The 15,882-nt window shown below is 35.2% G+C and overlaps 3 protein-coding genes across 23 annotated transcripts; 2 read left to right on the top strand and 1 right to left on the bottom strand.

Moving 5' to 3' along the window:
* Positions 1–1,039: 1,039 nt before the first annotated feature.
* Positions 1,040–3,831, bottom strand: LOC112737138 (uncharacterized). The gene is made up of 3 exons (XM_025786912.3): positions 3,623–3,831; positions 3,027–3,157; positions 1,040–1,647 (listed from the first exon to the last, which is right to left on the bottom strand). The coding sequence occupies exons 2-3, from the start codon at positions 3,139–3,141 to the stop codon at positions 1,262–1,264; spliced, it is 501 nt and encodes a 166-aa protein (XP_025642697.1). The 5' UTR covers positions 3,142–3,157; positions 3,623–3,831; the 3' UTR covers positions 1,040–1,261.
* Positions 3,832–5,468: 1,637 nt separating this feature from the next.
* LOC112737089 (tRNA nucleotidyltransferase cca2) lies at positions 5,469–13,426 on the top strand. 21 transcript variants are annotated; one of them, XM_025786853.3, is made up of 17 exons: positions 5,469–6,049; positions 6,731–6,836; positions 7,821–8,262; positions 8,342–8,472; positions 8,614–8,731; positions 9,020–9,075; positions 9,198–9,247; positions 9,369–9,467; positions 9,592–9,701; positions 9,809–9,936; positions 10,727–10,793; positions 10,929–11,012; positions 11,470–11,532; positions 11,669–11,816; positions 12,246–12,404; positions 12,691–12,788; positions 12,884–13,426. In XM_025786853.3, the coding sequence occupies exons 3-17, from the start codon at positions 7,909–7,911 to the stop codon at positions 12,986–12,988; spliced, it is 1,770 nt and encodes a 589-aa protein (XP_025642638.1). In that variant the 5' UTR covers positions 5,469–6,049; positions 6,731–6,836; positions 7,821–7,908; the 3' UTR covers positions 12,989–13,426. The 21 variants fall into 21 exon arrangements, with proteins under 21 accessions (XP_025642638.1, XP_025642654.1, XP_025642629.1 ...); XM_025786869.3 differs by having other exon boundaries at positions 5,473–6,049; positions 7,826–8,262; XM_025786844.3 differs by having other exon boundaries at positions 5,480–6,049; positions 7,391–8,262.
* A 153-nt stretch (positions 13,427–13,579) lies between these two features.
* LOC112737128 (CCA tRNA nucleotidyltransferase, mitochondrial-like) lies at positions 13,580–15,654 on the top strand. Its single transcript, XM_072214943.1, has 8 exons — positions 13,580–13,814; positions 13,894–14,024; positions 14,165–14,282; positions 14,570–14,625; positions 14,727–14,797; positions 14,919–15,017; positions 15,142–15,251; positions 15,359–15,654. The coding sequence occupies exons 1-8, from the start codon at positions 13,719–13,721 to the stop codon at positions 15,488–15,490; spliced, it is 813 nt and encodes a 270-aa protein (XP_072071044.1). The 5' UTR covers positions 13,580–13,718; the 3' UTR covers positions 15,491–15,654.
* Positions 15,655–15,882: the final 228 nt, after the last annotated feature.

Below are 15,882 nucleotides of genomic sequence, written 5' to 3'. Positions count from 1 at the left end.
TTGATATGAACTTCATTCAAGATAAACTCGTCTAATCTCATCTCTCTGGTTTAGATAATATTGCCAAATTTAAAGCCGTTTTCCAGTGTTTTGTTCCAAAAAATTAAGGTCAAACTCATTAGATATAACTTTTTAAACTTTTGAAGGTTGTATCTCACTTTCTTCGTAATTCATTAAAGTAGAAGAACTATCTACATATGTTGATATTGTAAAAGTTATATGTTCTCCTTCTTAAATATTAGCCTTCCTCTTAAAATATGCATCAATTCTTTGATTTTTCATTATTATTTTATATAAAAATTTGAATATATATCCTGTAAAATATGTAAAGAAAAAGTTAGAAGAACAAATATTAAAATTTATATTATTAAATTTTTTTATCAATTTATACAAATACAATAATATTAATACTTATTGAATATTCTATTATTTTTTATCATATAAAAAATTAAATTAAATAAACAGTAAAATATAAAATAATATTAAATTAAATAAATAAAAAATATCTAATTTTTTATATTTGAACTTAAAGATAGAGATATTGTTGCTTATTGAATTTATTGAATACTTTAAGTCATAATAAAATATTTAAGCCAATTAAACTATTTTTTATCTTTTAAAAAAGTGCTACTAATTCTTTTATAAAAAATGTCCCCTCTTGTCTGAATTAAGCTCCACCTATGCTTCTAAGTAATTATCCAACTCAGTTCTACCAATAGAAATTCTAGTTCTATTCATGTTCATCACTAAAACATATCAACTTTCTCAAATTGGTTTTCCCCACGTGACAAATCAGATTGTTTAGAAAAGTTATCATCGTTATTTCCACTTGCATCAGTCTTATGTTGATACTCATCAACCAAATTAGCGCACAATTTACGAATCTTTTCAACTTCAACTATATATTCTTCATTCCCATAAATTTGTTCAAAAACATATTTATTGAAAATCATCTTACATGGGATCTAAGAAGACGCCACACACCCATCATACCATGAACTACATCTCGTGAAAACATCTGAGTCACATTAAAGAAAACTTTTAACCGATTGCAAACTTACCTTGCAATTTCCTTTCACTTTCAATAGGTAAAGCCTTATACTTGGTGTCTCGCTGCTTTAATCTATTAAAAACATCCCTCTAATTCATATGTTTGATGTTTCACACTTTCAAGTTACTAACAAATCTTTTTCATTACAACAAAACCACAGATGATAGTGAACTTTTTTCTACATGATGAAGTGGATTCTACCCTAGCAAATCAAGAATCAAAACCAGAATATATACCACTTTCCCTCAACAACCTCTTCTCTTCTTCAACATAACTTTTCCCTCTACTTGCCTGACCAAGTTCTCTTTTCCTCTTTTCCTTCTGAGAGAATGAAAGATTCTTCTTATCGTTCCGAGTCTGAACAGTCGCCAGCTGCTCTCCAGTCGATATAGCCTCTCTTGTTTTCTGTCGCTGTTCGTACGATTCTTCAGTTTCCTTGTTGTCACGCTTGTCTCTTCCAGTGGACCAAGACCAATCCTGCTTTGTGTCGCCTTCTTTCAGCGGGGGTACCCTCAATACCGACGGCCCACCTTTATATCCATGCCGCCTCAGAGCTTCAAAGTCAATTGCAGCACTTTTCTGCTTCCCAGATTTTCCTGCAGACATGTACAGAAAAATCATATTGCAATCGAAATAGTGAGCAAATTTCAATATGTCAACTTTTTAAAAGCACCAAGTATGAAGCAATAATAATAATATTGGTTATGGAAACTAGGAACTTCATGAACCAACAACACTCACCAATCGTGCTAAAGATCCCAATGTTTCTCATTTAAGTTCAATCGAAAATATCTAGGACGAATTATACCGGCCTCTCCCCAGGTTTCGTGAAATCCAACTTCTTTCTAAAATCACCTATCCATAGATTTGAGTAGTAATACACTTGATACTTTCGTATTTTTTATAATATGATACTAAGACTCTATAAACAAGACAGTAACCTCAGAAAGGTCAATGTCACCTAGACAAATAGATGAGAATCACGATGAATTTCGCCAAACCTGAGTGAAGGTCGTCATAATTTGCCCAAATATCTGTTATTCTAGAAGCTAAAGAAACCATAACTGGAATCACATTTGTCTTAGTTGATTGTATACTCACATTTGTCAATCCTTTTTATGCATGTATAGATCTCAATCAATTCTTCTAAGTTATGTTGTCATTAGGTAATGTAACATTTCATGACATGGATCACAACATTAGGTAACGTAACATCCTCTGGAAGACCATAATTATATAATCATCAGTAATTGCTTGGTATGCAATTATCCTCAACATTATCACTGGATTATTAATCACTATCCACATTAACAAGAAACAACCTATCTGACAATGCAGCATCATCAAATTGTGCAACCTCTCTTCCATAAATTGTCTCTCAACCATCTCTCAACTTTAGGGTATGTTTGGTTAGAAAATACCCTTAGAAATTCTACTCTATCAGTTGCCAACAACGATATGATCATCAAGGAATGTTCCATTTTTTGTTTTTGTGCTCGGAAATATTCAAAACAAAACCTGAAAGAACCATATCAAGGTTTCACAACTAGAATGGAAGTTGATACACACGCTAGAGTTGAAGCAAATATAGAGAATAAAACCATGAGATACATTGTGAATAATATATATGTTGGGATATTTACAACCGTCACACAGCTCGAAACACAGTTTTTGTACATAATCATAACAACCATCTATGTGCATTGCCACATTCATCTTTCAACACAACTAGGATACTCTTCAGAATCTACTCCCTCCATTTCATATTGACAAGTCGTTTTAATTTTTCTAGTATGCAATTTGTACAATCTGCACCTATCATTCATTCAAATCGACCTTTTAGTTTGAAATGAAGGGAGTCACAGTGTGACACATAGATTCAGACTAGATACAATCTGCACCTATCATTCAATCAAGAACTTTTCATAAGATCAGAACTTCATCATACATGTCACCAATTCATTCAATCAAATACCTTTTGATTTCTTCCCACTGGCTTCATTATCATTGTCAGAGTCGGAATGCGAAGCCGGCGACTCGTCACCCGAGGAGTCATCATCATCATCACTCCATGGCATTGTCCTCTTCATGGTAGGTAGAAAATCACTGAAAACAAATAAAGGGTGCCATCAAAACGAAGAAATATGAATAAAATCTCCAAAAGTTTGATACTAACAGGTAAATCAACCAACAAGAACACATTGACAAATGTTCAATCACAACTAAAAGCAAGCAATTAGCAAGTAATACAGCTAACTAATTATATGCTCACAACAAATTATATACATAAGGATGAAAGAAAATTAAAAAGTATAACTAAGAAATAAATAATGTCACAAAAGCAAAGAATCCCATGAAATTAAACAGAACCCACAAACCCAAAAGCCCTGAAAATTTTGCAGCAATAACAAAAGAAGAAACATTGGTGTGATATTTTTTAAAATAATAAAAAAAAAATTTTTGAATCAAAATCAGCATATATAGCATGGGTTTTAGGGACAAAAATAAGAGACGAAAAAAAAAGGAAGAGACATAGTGCGAGAAGAACAGAACAAGAGACTGAGAGATTACCGTGAAAGGGGAAAGAAAAAAAAAACCTTCTATGGTTCTCTAAATTTCTCTTGCAAGTGGATCAGCTACTCTTATTATTTTGATATTTTCAAGTTTTCAGCTCCATTCATCAAAGGTCTAGGGATTTCCAAACCTTTTTTTTCTTTGTCGCTCATCTATGAACAAAAATCGTTTATTAGTATGACTTTTTGATTTTTTTTATTGGGTATGTTTTAATGGCTAATCATTCGGTAAAATTTTATAATTTTAATTTTGGATGAATTATTTTTTAAATGTTTAAAAATATAATTTGTTAAGATTCAATTTATAAAATATAATTTATTCTTTCTAAAATTTTAGATCAATTATATTTACCTAAATTAAAATATATTATTTATACGACAAATTATATAAATAAATAAAGTGTAGGCCAAAATTATCCAATTATGATAGTAACTAGAATCTCAATTTAATTTTTAAAATTTTTTGATATTACGATTTTAAATTAATCAATCAATTTTATAAAATTTATACTAGATTTGACGATTTTACGATTTAAATTTTGTTAAAATTTTATGTTTTACATACTTAATTTACTTTTTTTATTTTACGTAAAATTTCGATTTTCTCTATCTTACTAATTATAATATTTTTAAAATAGTTATATTTTAGTCTTGTATTTAGTGTTAAATATTAAAATATAATAAAAATGTTAAATAATTTAATTTTTATTTTTAGAATAAATATTATTTTTTTTATTATTTGTTTGGATAAAGCAATTTTTTATTTCTCCTTTTTTTTTAGTTTTGAAGATTTTTTATTATTTAATGATTCTTAAATAATTACTAATCATTCAAATAACTTGTTAAATCGACCCCTCAACAATCAAATAATTAGATTAAGTGATCTCTATAAAAAATAATTTGCTAATATATCAATAGAAAAACTCGAACTCGTGACTTATTGATAAATCTCACTCCTAATTTAAAAAAAAATCAACGATTTGATAGATTAACTTATTTATCCATTTATACTAGTTAAAATGTTAAATTTGTAATTGCCTCTTTTACAATAATAAAAAAAGGAAGTATAGGGAGCCAATGGAGTATATGTACAATGTATACAATGGGGGTTTAGAGATGTTCGATTCAGTAGGATGTTAGATGTTTATTATCCCTGGTATCCGGATGGTTATTCTGAATAGTATAGGAGTACTGTGTTTGAGAAATTAGTAGTATTTTACCTGGATGTTCATTTTTTAACTCATATTGGACCAAATAAACAGTCTATTGTACACATCGTACAAATAGTATACTCCATTGGCTCCCTAGAGGGATTCTAAATAATAGTTAGAATTTAATGTTCTGAAAACCAGACCGCCCCGACCGGTTGAATCGGTCAACTGGAACCGGCAATAAAAATGGTCCAGTCTGCCTCTAATAACCGTCTCTTGAAAAATCGCTGTCAAATCGCCGAACCGGTCGGGAACCGGTCGGTTGGGCCAGACGCCCAGACCGATAACCCGCCGGTTCTTGATAAACGACGCTGTTTTGATTTTTTTGAGAAAAAAAAAACCCAACGTTGCGTTAATGCGTTTACCGTTTACACCCTCACCCCTTCCCCCAACAACCCCCCTACCAATTCGTGAATCACTCTACTCCAAGGTTTTGAAAACCGGACCGGACCAGACTAACCGGTCCGACCGATTTAACCGTGAACCGATTTTTTTTACGGTTTGGTTCAACATAAAAAACCGCCAGAATCAAAACCATTTTCAAACTGCTGAACCGGCCGAGAACCGGTCGGTCGGACCGAACCGGGACCCGGCCGGTTTTGAAAACGGCGCCGTTTTCTGTTCTGTTAGAAAATGAAATGGCCAGGTCTCCTTAGCATCTTCCCGTTGAGCCATTCTTCAATCTTTCTCCCCAAAACACAACCCTAGATCCCCCACCGCCACAGGGCTCAGCGCCGCCGTTCGTTGCAGTCAAGCACCACCGTGTTTTCGTCCGATCCTCCGCGCTTATCCCTCACTCGGAAATCGGTGCGTCTTCCTCGAGCTCGCCGTCATTCGCTGCCTCGCTGGTCTTCGTCAGCTCAAACCCTAGCCTCCATCACTCTCCTCTTCAAGCTGTGTCACCGCCGCCGTCGAATCTGGTCCAACCGTCGTCCCTACTGTTTCAGCGTCGTCGCAGCTCGTCTCTGCCGTCGCATCGCATATGCTCCACTCTCCTCTGCCGTCGCGTCCCGCTGCAAAGGGGAAAGAAGGGGTGGAGGTCGTGGGAGGAGGCGCGCGAAGGGTGAAGCCTTTGCTGCTTCCGCCGTGTTTGAGCTCGAAGACGGCCGCCAGTGCTGCTACCTCTGTTGCTGCCTCTGTCGTGCCTTGCCATCATGTTACCACTGATTTCATCTGCCCTCATCCTTGTTCTACTTCAAAATCATGCTAAATTTGTGAGTATCCATCCTTTCTGAATATTCTTATAAATAAGATTAGACATTGATTTTTCTGAATTCTGATTATGGTTTTGTTCAAATTTACTGATGGCTTTGTTTGTAGTTGCTGGTTTTGCTGGGTGAAGGTTTAGTGTTTTGGAATGTTTTATAATGTGCTAATGTTTGTAATTGCTGGCTTTGTTTGTAATTGCTGGGTGAAGGTTTAGTGCCTTGTGATTATTGGTTAATGTTTTGGTTTAGTGTTCGCTCTTTTCCAGATTTCCCTTCTCCCTATATTTCTGCATGTTGCTGAATTGGTAATCAATAAATTTGCCTTTTTGCTGTAAATCGGGACTTTACTAGGATTTGCTAAATTTGTTGCTTGTTGCTGAATTTGTTGCTTCCCAGTCATAGAATCAGAACAGAATGCTCAGTCAGTGCTTGATTGATTGGCTTTGCTCACTGATTGTATTTGATGATAAATTTTAAATTGATATCTTTTAAATTTTAAATTTGCACTGCCTATGTTACTGATTCACTGTTCTTTCAGTGCTTTTTGTTGTTGTTAATCATTGTGATGAGCTTTGTTAAAATTTGCACTGCCTATATTACTGAGTGTTCCTTCAGTGCTTTTTGTTGTTGTTAATCATTGTGATGAACTTTGTAAAAATTTGCACTGCCTATGTTACTAATTCACAGATTCATCCCTCTCGTCATTATCATTGGCATGAACTCCGAACCAAAACCCCAACTCTCTGGATAAAATTGTAATGAAAGCTGATTGGGACTTTTTCTTCTACTTAAGGTATGAATCAGAATGATGAGGCCAAGTTGTGAATACACAAGTGTCAACGGACTATAATATATATTGAGTTTGTGACATTAGAAAGGTGTAATAATAACAATAATGGAGTCATGTTATTTGAATATTGAGGTTTAACATTTAAACTCTCAGCTTCTCAGCCCTGTTTGATTCTTCATCTCAGGCAATTGAATCAAATCAACCAGGCCTTCATATTCTTTTTCTCTTAGTTGATTCTTAATTGTTCTAATATATGTAGCTTTTTGAATCAAGTGGATCAGATTAGATTATGTAGTTTTCTTGATTTGGGATATTTTTGGAGACGCATTAGAAGAGATATTTTATTATTATATTTGCTATAATAATATTCAGATGTTCTGTATGCTTGTGATTGTTTCGGTGTTTACATTTTCTTTCCAAGTCACTTGCTGTGGTTGTTCTTTGAGTTAAGGCTTTGTATGTGTGTGTGAGAATATGTGATAATGTTGAATGTTGTTGCATCTAATAGGAGTTCTTGGAGTACCCTTAATTATTTTATTCTAAAACGGTTTTTCCAGTTGAACCACCAGTTGGACCGGTTGGACCAATGAACCAGTGAACCAGTGATTAAAGCGGTTTGATGACCGGTCCGGTTTTCAAAACCTTGATTACTGGGAATCACTTCATGCACACATGACTTGTGGTTGTGCTGCCGCTTCAAAGTTGTATGAAGCTCACAATTTGGATGAAGATTTGCCTCATACTTGTGGATGAAGAAATATGTGAATAGGAATATAGGATAGATATTTTGGCCTTTCTTTTCTTGTCTAATTATAAACTCTTACCTCCTTTATACACTTTCTCAAATAATCTCTAACAGGCATGTTTCATGCCATCATAGTTTTTGTAAGCACTTGTATTTCATGTTGTGTTTTTACGGTTTTCCCTTTATTACCCTTCTCTATAAACTAAGAATTGAACTTACCACTTATACTTTTGTTATACAAGCATAGAGCATGAGGGAAATGGGCAAGCGCCGCAATTTTGAGCAGTGTGTTATATAAAGCGTCTGCATTCAAAACCGTATAAGGATTCCATGAAATTCACTTTGAAAATTGCAACCAGCCATTTCTTCCTCACTAGATTCTCACTCTTACGCCCACCAATTGTTACGACTATTCCTCTTCCTCTTTTTAATTATCCCCTTCCAACAAGAACAAGAACAATAACAACAACAACCACAACAACCACCACCATCTCTACGCCGTCGTTTCCAATTTACTCCGCCTGCGCACCAATGTCAATTGCCACTCAGCACATTCTTCAGGTGAGAGACAAAATCGAACTTTCGGACATTGAGCGCAGAATCTTCGATAGGCTTCTCGCCACATTCCGCCACTTTAACCTCCAAACTCAGCTCCGCGTCGCCGGCGGCTGGGTACGCGACAAGGTCCCTCGCTCTTCTCTCTCTACATAGCTCTTTACCTGTAATTTTTCCGTTTGGAGTTTGAATTTGGTTGGTTTTGCAGCTCCTGGGGAAGGATTGCTATGACATTGATATCGCTCTTGATAATATGATGGGCACTGAGTTTGTCGACAAGGTGAGGGAGTACTTGTTGTCCATCGGTGAAGATGCTCAAGGTGTTTGCGTCATTGAGTCGTATGTTCTTCCCAATTTCCCATTCTTATTGCTTTTTTTAAAACATTTTTATTGTATGTTTCTCAAGTGTTACTCTGTTTAGTCATGAAAATTGAATTCTTTGGAGCAATGTAGAACTTAAATGGCATTTTTTTGTTGCAGCAACCCTGACCAGTCGAAACATTTGGAGACAGCAAGGATGCATTTGTTTGATATGTGGATTGATTTTGTTAACTTAAGGAGTGAAGAATATACTGAGAATAGCCGCATTCCTTCTAAGGTATGTTATAACATGTTCTTGTTATATGTATATTTCATATTATTCTCTTTTGATTTATTATCGTATAACATGTTATGCTATTCCTACTTGTTGGAATCACTCCAATGTCTTGTCTTGTTATTGATGAAGGCGATTTTCCTCTATGTTTTGCACACTCTTGTTTTTTAAGCTAATTTTATGCCAACATGAAATGTTGATTATCTACTTTTGCAATGTGTGCTTGTGTATATTCTCGCCATTACCAAGTCGAGTTCTCAACCAAATAAAGTTTTTCTTCATGTCTAACAGCAAAGCTTTGGCACACCTGAAGAGGATGCATATAGAAGGGATTTGACAATTAACAGGTATCTTTGTGTGCATATATCTGGGTCTACGGCCCATCATTTTTTCTATGAATGTTGGTTTGAGTCCCTATTCGGACATTTTAAATGATAGTTCCCTAAAGCTGTTTGGTTGTGTATGACAGCATATTCTACAACATCAACACTGGTTCGGTTGAAGATTTCACGAAGAGAGGTTAGAATTGATCTTATTGCCAAAACAAGTATAAAAATTACTTGACCCTCCCTCCCCCTCTTCCCTCCACACATTTATTTTTTATATCTCCACATGTAACAATCTCTTTGGCACTTTGCAGGGATCTCAGACCTTAAGTCTGGAAGGATAGTGACTCCTTTACCTCCCAAGGCCACCTTTCTTGATGACCCTTTACGAGTTCTTCGAGCCATTAGATTTGGTATACTTTAATTTTTAAGATATTTGCATTTTGTATACCCTGTGAACATTTTTTTGTATTGTTTTATATGAAGCTTGAACTTGGTTTCCAGCTCTGCTTAAGAGAGATGTTTTATTATATATAGGTGCTAGATTTGAATTCACTCTAGATGAAGATCTGAAAGTAGCTGCTGCATGTGGTGATGTGAAAGATGCTCTTGCTGCTAAAATCAGCAGAGAGCGCATTGGAACAGAGGTATGTGGTTTTCAATTATGGAATGCTATTGGATATTTTAACGGAAATAGCTTATATATATTATTGAAAATTTAGTCGTCTATGGTCTCTTGTGTGCTGTTTTGTAGGTTGATCTTATGATATCCGGAAATCAACCTGTCAAGGCAATGACTCATATTTGTGATCTGACATTATTTTGGATTGTGTTCAGTCTTCCTCCTGAGTTTGAACCTACTATTTCAGATGGATGTGAAAGGTAAGTTTGCAGGTTTTTTGCCCCGTTGTTTTTAATAGGTTAAAAGGTGTATAATGATTGCAAATTCTTTATTAATTTCAAACACATCTTGCGCACATAGATAGAGTTAGCTGAATATTATTGCCACTTTTACCCAAAAAAGAAAGAATAAAAAACAATAATGGTTAGTGCACCACTAGCAGCCTTATATATTTGTTGTGAACTTCAAATTTGAAAGAAGTATCATTATACTCATTGTGACGTGTGTTGTTATTGCACTCACACACACAATCCTAGTCATATATATATATAAAGTTCATTTCTTTTTTTTCCCTCATCACCTTGCATGTTATAAAAGCCTTGTGAAATATAATATCTCGAGTTGTTTGTAAAACCAAATCTTATGAAAAGGAATAGACGTGAAATCCATAAGTTGGATGGGAGATGCATCAATTTTATACATAAACACATATGTCTCTTATTGGCGCTAGTATTCATTTAACTTTTGATACAAGATCAGACATGAGTTGAACTTGACAGATGACATGAATTGCCCAAGGGCAAGGCCCACAAAACCTGTGGATAAGAAAAAATTGTTTGGTTTACTAGCAATACTACAGTAGCAGTTAAACAAATTATGAAGAGACACTTTTCTCACTTTTATTCCATCCCTATGTAAATGGCTATACCCTATACTTGTAACATTTTCCCCTCTTGGCTCTCTATTTTGTTTTTTACTATACTCTTGCACAAGATAAAATGTTCATCTTTCTTGGCAATGGTGATCAGCTAATTCTTTCACTTTATCCAGACTTTGCATTGCTTACTTGGATACTGCATGGAACCTTCTCCATTTACTCAAACAGTCAACCTTTACAGTGAGTAATGAGTTTTTCATTTTTACCATAATCCATTTTCACATATATTGTCACAATAAGTTGTTGTCATTCCATTATCAATTTATTTTTGCTTGATTATATCTGGTCATGATAAATGATTTCTGTGTTACTTAGGACGAAGAAAGGAGGTTGTCACTTTTTGCTGCTTTGTTTCTCCCACTTAAAAATACCACTTACCAAGTAAAGAAAGCGAAGGTGGTATGTGTCTTGTCCATTCTATGTGATACTATTTTCGAATTTGTAATTTTTTTTGGGCTTTGAATCGATACATCTAGCAAAGTGTCTAAATTAGAAATCTAGTGTCTTGCTTTGTTCTTCTCCTCTTTTTTTCATTGGTTTGTGTTTTGGAAATATTTCATATTAGACATGTAGAAACCACAATCTATATCTTGTTAGACTGTCACGTGACACAAGTAGAGATGACAACCACGCTATTAGACAATCTTGGGAGGGACTATTTGTCTCATTTCAAGGATTGGTAATATTGAGCTCAAGTTTTACCTGATACTCAATTGAAAACTGAAGCTGATTTTATCCACAAAATCTATTTACGAGGAACATTTTAATATTGTTATGTAATGCAGTTTCTTTAGTCAGTTTTCTTGTATTCCAATGACATGCTGGTTTAAGACAATAACATTATTTTGAATTATAGGTTCCTGTTGTCAATTATATTATTCATGACTCACTCAAGCGAAAATCCAAGGATGCAGAAATGGTCAGTTACCATTTACCCTTAGTAAACCCCAGAATAACAGAGTTCTAACATCTGTAATATAAATTATTTCAGTTTTTCAGAATCTGGTTAATGTTTCAATTGGTTAATGTGTTTGTAATTGTGTTTCAAAATCCAGGTGCTTGATTTACACCGAGCATCACAGAAATTCTTGTCATTGATTCCTTGTCTTGCATCTAACGAGGGTTTGCAATCTGATGATGTTGGTTGGATGAGACGATTGATTGATGATGTCTCTGTTGCTTCTAGAGTCCGGGTTCTAACAGGTAAATTGATCTTGGTCTGCTACCTTAGTATTGGCAGTTCTTCCTTATTATTTCTGGTAGCTTAGCTCTTGTTGCTCTCAATCTTCAGTTAACTTAATTTGCTAGTTTTGTAAGTTGTGCTGTATGCTAATTTTATTATGCTTTACTATGTTGTGGTTTTCATCTAAATTATTGGGTTTCCTAGTGGAACTTAGCCATAGACACTCCCCTCTGTTCATTTTTAATCATTGTTTCCTATATAGTATTTGCACTTCGCTCAAGCCACAATCTACACTTTGCTTTTTAAGTAATCAAGTTTGTTTTAAGCTACTTGATAGATTACCTCAATTTAATGAAAGGAAATCTGTTGCTCTAGGATGTGACTGTAAAGTTATTTTACATTATGGATTGCATCTGACATGACCAAGATTTTATATTTGATTTATTTAGGTTTTCTCTTGAGGGAGCTTAAAGATTTATGGAGAGTTGCACTATTGGTATCCATATTATTACATCCCATTGACATTAACAACATTGAGGATGAATCCTTACAATTGCACAAACGGAGAGATCTGTTTAATACAGTGGAGAGTGCTATAATAAAACTAGGTGAGCTGTATTAGTCGTTTAACTTGTAGCATTGATGCCTGTATCTATTGCTTGCATCCTTTGAAGAATGAAGGTGTAAGATGTGTATAGCTTTTACTGAAAATTTACTGCAGCATCTACCTGTTCTACTTCATATTCGTGATCCTAGTTTGCTGAGCATTTGAAGTTGTATCTCTTTTCTTTGTTCTATCTATGCTTGGCTTTATTTTAGTTATAACTTTTACCACTTTAAGTGATTGGGAGCCCACACATTATGTAACTATTAACGTATTTTGGTGGATAACAGGCCTCAACAAAGTTTGGGAGGTGAAGCCATTGATCAGTGGCAAAGATGTTATGAATGTCTTACAGCTTAAAGGAGGAGGACCACTGGTTAAGGAGTGGGTAAGTCATTCTATTTACTGCATTTTTACTCGCACAGTCATGCACACTGAATGCTTACTAAATTTGAGGTTCTAATATACCATTTTCACTTGTAGCTAGAAAAATCAATGGCATGGCAACTTGCCAATCCTTCTGGAACTAGTGAGGAATGCATTGACTGGTTAAGAAAAGCCAACTCTAAGCGTGTAAAGTTGGAGTGATGTTGGAACGCTCATTTGTCTGTTCCATACCATGCACCGAGATGCCTTGGATGGAGGGAGCATAGCCAGAGTTAGCTGTGTGGACAGCAGCTGATACTGGGAATCACTTCATGCACGCATGACTTGTGGTTGTGCTGCCGCTTCAAAGTTGTATGAAGCTCACAATTTGGATGAAGATTTGCCTCATACTTGTGGATGAAGAAATATGTGAATAAGAATATAGGATAGATATTTTGGCCTTTCTTTTCTTGTCTAATTATAAACTCTTACCTCCTTTATACATCTCTAACAGGCACGTTTCATGCCATCATAGTTTTTGCAAGCACTTGTATTTCATGTTGTGTTTTTACGGTTTTCCCTTTATTACCCTTCGCTATAAACTAAGAATTGAACTCACCACTTATACTTTTGTTATACAAGCATAGAGCATGACAGAAATGGGCAAGCGTCACAATTTTGAGCAGTGTGTTATACAAAGTGTCTGCATTCAAAACCGTATAAGGATTCCATGAAATTCACTTTGAAAACTGCAACCAGCCATTTCTTCCTCACTTGATTCTCACTCTTACGCACACCAACTGTTACGACTATTCCTCTTCCTCTTAACTATCTGCTTCCAAAAAGAACAATAACATTACAACAACAACAACAATCATCTCTACGCCGTCATTTCCAATTTACTCCGCCTGCGCACCAATGTCGATTGCCACTCAGCACATTCTTCAGGTACATGGAGCGCAAAATCTTCAATAGGCTTCTCGCCACTCTTTGCCACTTTAACCTCCAAACTCAGCTCCGCGTTGCCGGCGACTGGGTACGCGACAAGGTCCTATGCTCTTTTCTCTCTACATAGCTCTTTACCTATAATTTTTCCGTTAGGAGTTTGAATTTGGTTGGTTTTGCAGCTCCTGGGGAAGGATTGCTATGACATTGATATCGCTCTTGATAATATAATGGGCACTGAGTTTGTTGACAAGGTGAGGGAGTACTTGTTGTCCATCGGTGAAGAGGCTCAAGGTGTTTGCCTCATTGAGTCGTATGTTCTTCCCAATTTCCCATTCTTATTGCTTTTTTTAAAACATTTTTATTGTATGTTTCTCAAGTGTTACTCTGTTTAGTCATGAAAATTGAATTCTTTGGAGCGATGTAGAACTTAAATGGCATTTTTTTTGGCAGCAACCCTGACGAGTCGAAATATTTGGAGACAACAAGGATGCATTTGTTTGATATGTGGATTGATTTTGTTAACTTAATGAGTGAAGAATATACTGAGAATAGCCGCATTCCTTCTAAGGTATGTTATAACATGTTCTTGTTATATGTATATTTCATATTATTCTCTTTTGATTTATTATCGTATAACATGTTATGCTAATCCTACTAGTTGGAATTACTTCAATGTCTTGTCTTGTTATTGATGAAAGTGATTTTCCTCTAAGTTTTGCATACTCTTTGTTTTTTAAGCTAATTTTACGCCAACATGAAATGTTGATTATCTACTTTTGCAATGTGTGCCTGTGTATATTCTCCCCATTACCAAGTCGAGTTCAACCAAATAAAGTTTCTCTTCATGTCTAACAGCAAAGCTTTGGCACACCTGAAGAGGATGCATATATGAGGGATTTGACAATTAACAGGTATCTTTGTGTGCATATATCTGGGTCTATGGCCCTTCATTTTTTCTGTGAACGTTGGTTTGAGTCCCTATTCGGACATTTTAAATGATAGTTTCCTAAAGCTGTTTGGTTGTGCATGACAACTTATTCTACAACATCAACACTGGTTCGGTTGAAGATTTCACGAAGAGAGGTTAGAATTGATGTTATTGCCAAAACAAGTATAAGAATTACTTGACCCTCCCTCCCCCTCTTCCCTCCACACTTTTCTTTTTTATATCTCCACATGTAACAATCTCTTTGGCACTTTGCAGGGATCTCAGACCTTAAGTCTGGAAGGATAGTGACTCCTTTACCTCCCAAGGCCACCTTTCTTGATGACCCTTTACGAGTTCTTCGAGCCATTAGATTTGGTATACTTTAATTTTTAGGATATTTGCATTTTGTATACCCTGTGAACATTTTTCTGTATGCTTTTTTATGAAGCTTGAACTTGGTTTCCAGCTCTGCTTAAGAGAGATGTTTTATTATATATAGGTGGTAGATTTGAATTCACTCTAGATGAAGATCTGAAAGTAGGTGCTGCATGTGGTAACGTGAAAGATGCTCTTGCTGCTAAAATTAGCAGACAGCGCATTGAAACAGAGGTATGTGGTTTTCAATTATGGAATGCTATTGGATATTTTAACAGAAATAGCTTATATATAGTATTGAAAATTTAGTCGTCTATGGTCTCTTGTGTGCTGTTTTGTAGGTTGATCTTATGATATCCGGAAATCAACCTGTCAAGGAAATGACTCATATTTGTGATCTGACATTATTTTGGATTGTGTTCAGTCTTCCTCCTGAGTTTGAACCTACTATTTCAGATGGATGTGAAAGGTAAGTTTGCAGGTTTTTTGCCCTGTTGTTTTTAATAGGTTAAAAGGTGTATAATGATTGCAAATTCTTTATTAATTTCAAACACATCTTGCGCACTGGTGGACGAAATTGTGATTCGTACTCTTTGTACTTGTATGAAATTTAATTCGAGATAATAGCTCTTTATTATGTGTGGTCACAACTCCGTTCAACTAACCAGCAAGTGTATTGGGTCGTCCAAGTAATAAACCTTACTCACGTAAGGGTCGATCCCACAGAGATTGTTGGTATGAAGCAAGCTATGGTCATCTTGTAAATCTCAGTCAGGCGGATTTAAATAAATTATGGAATTTGGAAAATCAAATAATAATAATAAATAAACATAAAATAAAGATAAAGTTACTCATGTATTTCCAT

This window comes from Arachis hypogaea, chromosome 2 (genome assembly GCF_003086295.3).
Source record: "Arachis hypogaea cultivar Tifrunner chromosome 2, arahy.Tifrunner.gnm2.J5K5, whole genome shotgun sequence".
In the NCBI taxonomy this organism is placed as follows: Eukaryota; Viridiplantae; Streptophyta; class Magnoliopsida; order Fabales; family Fabaceae; genus Arachis; species Arachis hypogaea.
The sequence above is the reverse complement of the archived record's forward strand: the minus strand, read 5'-3'. Positions and strand labels throughout refer to the sequence as shown.